Source organism: Phocoena phocoena, chromosome 13 (assembly GCF_963924675.1).
Source record: "Phocoena phocoena chromosome 13, mPhoPho1.1, whole genome shotgun sequence".
Taxonomy (NCBI): Eukaryota; Metazoa; Chordata; class Mammalia; order Artiodactyla; family Phocoenidae; genus Phocoena; species Phocoena phocoena.
Genome location: NC_089231.1, coordinates 84467297 through 84473156, shown reverse-complemented (window position 1 = coordinate 84473156; position 5860 = coordinate 84467297). Strand labels below are relative to the sequence as shown.

The window sequence follows — 5860 nt, the reverse complement described above, 5'->3', positions numbered from 1 at the left end:
GCTTGGATCAAGAGAAGGTCGGTCATGAGCTCCCGAAATGCGGGAGTATCTGGGGTAACTTTTAGGTAAAGTGTAGACAGAAGGTGACTCAGGAGGCTGGGCAAGGATCATGGTTTCCCGTGTAGTGTTTCAACTATGGAGGCATCGCGCCAGAATCCCAGGAAACGCACACCCACGACTGGGACCTCACAGCCTGTCCTGGGCAAACACGCGGAGGGATTCCAGATTCAAAGTCAAGCTGTGGAACACACTTGGCATGAATCCAAAAAAATCAACCTCACACGTGCCTCTTGGAAAACAATGTTCTGCTGGGGCTTGCTGTAAAAATTTCTTGGGTCAATGTAGGTATTTACAGGGTTTTCCTTCCTAGTGGCACTTATGGGTTTTAGGATTTTTATCTCTTAGCAAAACGCTTTATATAACTGATATTTTGAGATGGTTTCTCTCCTTTGTGTGCACTCTCTGGTGGATGCAGAGGCTGGTGCTCTGACTGAAGGCCTTCCCACACTCATCACATTTGAAAGGTTTCTCCCCCGTGTGCACTCTCTGGTGGATGCAGAGGCTCGAGCTCTGGCTGAAGGCCTTCCCACACCCACAGCATCTATAGGGCTTCTCCCCGGTGTGGACTCTCTGATGGATGCAGAGGCTCGAGCTCTGGCTGAAGGCCTTCCCACACTCATAGCATTTATAGGGCTTCTCTCCTGTGTGGACTCTCTGATGCATGCAGAGGCTAGAAGTGTGCCTGAAGGCCTTCCCGCACTCTTCACATTTAAAGGGCTTCTCTCCGGTGTGGACTCTCTGATGCATGCAGAGGTTTGAACTATTGCTAAAGCCCCTTCCGCACTCACTACAGACATAGGGTTTCTCACCTGTGTGAACTCTCATGTGAATCTGAAGGTGTGAGCTCCAGTTGAAGGCTTTGCCGCACTCGTAGCACTTATAGGGCTTCTCCACCGTGTGGATCTTCTTGTGTCTATTGAGCTTTGTCGTGGTGCTAAAGTCCTTCCCGCAATCATCACATTTATACGCCTTCTCTCCCGTGTGGTCTCTCCAATGGATATGGAGCTCTGACAGATGAAAGAAACCCTTGTCGCACTTGTCACACTTATGGGGCTTCTCGGCAGTGTGAACTTTCTGATGCATAAAAAGATCTGCTCTCTCAGAGAAGAATTCCCTACACATGGGGCACTTGTAGATCATGTTTCCTATTTGGTATCGTGATTTAGCGGAGAAGATTTCCTCACAACTACTACAGTTACAGGGCTGCTATTTCACAGAGTCTCTCACTTGGCCATTTTGGTGCTTATCTCAGGCTGGCTCTGCTCGGGAGGTTCGAGGCCGGCCTAAGCTCTCCCCTGCCTGTCTTTCTATGGAAGGTTCCTCCCTGCATAGTGCTCCTCACTCGGTATTATTATTGATTAGAAAGTGACATTTACTTCCGCGTGGACTCTGTAACTCGTTAACACAGAACTTTCTTTGAGATCCTGAGCTGCCAACATTCCAAGGGGCTCCCAAGGTAGAAACCTTTGCGTTTTTAAGCCCCTGGAATCTTCCTCTTGCAGAATAATCTCGTACTTCTCAGTTGCAGGAAAAGGTCTGCACTGTGTCCCCTGCAGCCAAGGGTGTGATACTGCGTGCTGGTCTCGGTCACCAGGAGCCTCCCCTTGCAGAGTCACAATGACATCCTGCCTCCTGCACATCAGACAGGAGCCTCCCGGGAAGCCAGCGCCTTGGGTCCAGGTGTGTCAGTCCTTCCTCGTGAGGATTCCCTACGCAGGTGTCACTCCGGCAGTCTCCTATAACAGAAACATAAATACTGACACTGAAAATGCCTTTCTTGTCCAGAAAATTGCTACGATTCCATAATTAATTTTATAAACGTGACAGCAGTAACACAGACCTTTTTTGATCTTGAGGAAGGAGCTCTTATCTTCCAGAGAGACGTGTCTCTTGGATTTGCAGGTCTGAAGAAGAGAATTTGTAGATATCATGCTCCTGTTCATAGCCCAAGTACATAATCCAATTACAACCACTTACTGTAATTATCTGAGCAACATCAAGGGAATACTATTGAAAAAGAAAAGAAATCCTCAGAAGACCTACATGTGAGTATGAGAAGCAGCTGTCCTGCATAAAAGGCACACGAAGGAAAACGCACTCCACTTGGAACTTCAGAAGGGAAAATGTTGCTTCTGGAGCTGAAACATAATATCGAGTCACCTCCCAATCCACAGAAAGAATAAATATATGACAGCATCAAATGTCATTCCCTTGCTTAACTGTCCTCCATGGTTTCCTGATGTACTTAAAATCCAAATCCTTAACCTAAAAACCAAGGTCCTGCATGACCTTGCCCCCAAGCTCCCCGACCTCACGCGTGGCTTGGTGTGTGAGCCGCCTCTCCCCTACGTAAAGAAGGCCCCTGGCTAAGGCTCTATTTTAACCTCTTATTTGATTCCTTCAAAGCACAGAGAACTTGTAATTATCTTATGGTTCCTTGCTTCTTGTTCTGTGTCCCGTACTAGACTATAAATGCCAGGAGGGAAGAACTCTGTATGTTGCTCGCTGTTACATCCTGGCAAAGGGAGGTGGGGAGGTGTTTCAGTTAGCATTCGTTGAATGCATCTCCAGAGTACTTTATATGACACCGCCTCTCTCCTGCAGACGTGGCCTGCTTAAGAAAGCAGCAGATATCGTCTACATCTATATCTTCTACAGCAGATAAAGGTACATTTTCCAGTGCCTTGTTACCAGGCTTTTGATAACCAACATGGGACGAAATATATACCAAATAGAAGGAGAGGAAACAGAAGAAAATTCCAAAATATTCAATCTGAAATCTTTTGAGGTTTAGGATGCCGTAGCCACCTTTTCATGCCCTGTACTTTATACTCAGTAAGTGATACTTCAATTAATTAATGAAATTAACAGATCTTAAAATAACACTCTCCATAATATGTTTTATATAAAGATAGGGTACATGAGAGATTGAGATTTCTTCAACATTAAAATTGCAAAATAAGTTGCACTGTTTCTAGATGGACGTGTTAGAACAATGAAATTCAACTAGATAAACAAAATTTCAGCAAAAAAAATAGAGTCAATGTCTGAAAAAGTATATATGCATCTATCCTCTGACCCAGTAATCACACTTCTAGAGCTCTATCCCAAGATATACTGCAACACAGGAATGACTGATGGCCCAGTTTATTGAGGCAGTACTTGTAACAGCAAAATTGCCAGCAACCCAAGGCCCGTCCACTGGGGAGTGGCTGAATCAACTCTGGGACTTCATTCCGTGAACTACTGCTCAGCCATTTAAAACAGGGAATGAGGAGGAGCATGATGTACTGATGTGAGTGAACCCAGATAACACTGTTCAGTAAAAAAAAAAAAAAAAAACAACACAAGGCATAGAATAATAGCTCAAACATGCTATCTTTTGTGCAAAAAAAGAGGGGAATATGAATTATTTAAATATTCCTTTACATGATGTATAAAAGTAAACATGGAGAAGGATAATACAAAATGAATTTTTTTATTGAAGTATAGTTAATTACAATGTTCTATTAGTTTCAGGTGTACAGCAAGTGATTCTGTTATACATATATATATATTCCTTTTCAGATTATTTTCCATCAAAGGTTATTGCAAGATATTGTGTGTAGTTCCCTGTGCTATACAGTAGGTCCTTGTTGTTCACCTATATTATATATAGTAGTGTGTATACGTTAATCCCAAACTCCTAATTTATCTTCCCACCCCCATTCTCCCCTTTGGTAACCATAAGTTTGTTTTCTATGTCTGTGAATCTATTTCTGTTTAATACAAAATGAATTTAAATGGGAGGAAGGAGAAAAGGATGACGTAAAGTTTCTCTGAATGTAACTTGTGTTGTACTTTTGACTTTGGAGACATATGAATGTTTATAAATTCAAAAAATAAAACTAAATAAACAAGAAAAGCAATCCCTAAATTTTGAAAACAAAATGAAGAAAATGAACCTTAACTTTCAAGTTGGTGACATATCCACAAATGACTTTTGAGTACAGTAGACTGATCATACATACTCAGGGGGACATTCTGTTGATAAACAGAGCTGCAAAGAAGTCAAACTTCTTTCAATAGTTTAACTTAGTTATAATAACGGTGGTGTTTTTATAAAGTAGGATAATGCAAATAAGTCATTACGGTAATGTTGTTAGGAACCAAGATTCGAGGTGAAACAAATGAGATACAAATATAAAATCAAAGGCAAGGAAAAAAATCCTATAACGTAAAATTTGACTTAGAAACATCGGTTTGAATTCATATCTTTTTTTTTCTTAAGGCTGTCCATCAAAAAGGCCTGGAAGCAATGACAACCGACAGCAATGGTCCCTTCCCTTATAGACCCTTTTCCACCAAATGGCACAGGGACCCTTGCAGAATGCCTGGTCTCAAGGCCAGAGCAGCACTTTATGAAGTGAGCCTGGGACACCTTGTTATGCCAGAATGTAAGAGAGTCATGGCAAAGGAACACAGATGCCAATTCATGAAGAGACTCCGGCAGGCCAAAAATGGGACAACTAAGCATCAAAAGGAACAATGAATGCAATCCACTGAAACACACTAAATAGACAAAACCCCTGAGTTCGCAATGACGACAAGGGTTGGGGAGGAACGGAAAAAGAAAGAGAGGGACAGACAGAGGCAGAGAGACAGACTCAAGGCACTAGACTAAACTGAAAGTTATAGGACACCAATTTTTACCTTTTTTGACACTTGGCAACTAAAAGGAAAGAATGAAAACTCCTTCGTCTATGAACTATCTTTCAAGATGATGCAACAATCCAGCTAGGAAACACGCAACCCTAACGAAATGCCTGATTCAGACCACGGTAAGAAATGGGTGAAAACGTCAGATGAAAGGCTGATCAAGAACTTTTTACATTTTGAGGATCTGGCTGTCAACCCCTGAACCCACCAATCCATGATGTCAGCGTAACTCCAAGGGGCAACAGGAGACACACAGCGTCACCTGCAACATTCCTGCCAAACACGCCTCCAGGACTCATTTTTATTTGAAGGAACTAGGAGGGCTAGAGGAACTACCAGGATACCAGCAGAAAAATATCAAAATGGGACGCAGTCCACAGGACAGCTACCCATTTCTGCAACAAGTAAATGGCATGGAGAAAAGGGGGAGGGGGGGCTGGGCTGCTCTAGATTACAAAGACTTGAGATAGAACAACCCTAACAGCCAAATGTAACTTGAAGACCTACCTTCTTCAGAATCTGATTCAAATAGGCCAGCTGCTAAAACGGACAACTGGGGAAGCACCGTTAGGGACTAGGTATCAGATGACACAAGGAACACTGCTCACTGTATTCCGTGTGACAATGCCTTTGCAGCTGTGTAAACAAATGTCTGTATTTTTTGAGATTTATACTGAAGTTTGTAAGAATGAAAGGACATGATGTCTGAGATGTGTCTTAAAATGCTTTGGCCAAAATAAAAACGACAGACAAAGCAAATGAGGGAGGATTGTTGTAACTGTTGCTTCTAGGTGATGGATAAATGATGAATAAGCTAATCTATCTTCCTTTGTGTATGTCTGTAATTTTTCATGATAACAAAACTGGTTCGTGTTGGGAAAACATTCTTTTCCTGCTCCTCTTGCGATGACAGACTGATCCCAGAACCCGGCACGTTGCACAGAGGTGAAACTGAACTAAACAGATGCAATCCTCCAATGGCTGTGACTTCCCCAGTCAATGCTAAGCACGTGACAACGTGTGCACCGCAGATGTCACTGGAGAGCAGAGGGAAGGTGACAGTGACAAGCAGGGGACACAGGGAGCAGTGCTGCACTCCGCC

The 5860-nt window shown here is 42.9% G+C and overlaps 1 protein-coding gene across 1 annotated transcript; it reads right to left on the bottom strand.

Moving 5' to 3' along the window:
* Positions 1 to 414: 414 nt before the first annotated feature.
* On the bottom strand, positions 415 to 1200 carry ZNF664 (zinc finger protein 664). The gene has a single exon (XM_065890225.1). The coding sequence runs from the start codon at positions 1198 to 1200 to the stop codon at positions 415 to 417; it is 786 nt and encodes a 261-aa protein (XP_065746297.1).
* Positions 1201 to 5860: the final 4660 nt, after the last annotated feature.

Coding starts and splice junctions, on each gene's coding strand:
- ZNF664 (XM_065890225.1), bottom strand. CDS start 1,200: ATGATCTACAAGTGCCCCATGTGTAGGGAATTCTTCTCTGAGAGAGCA.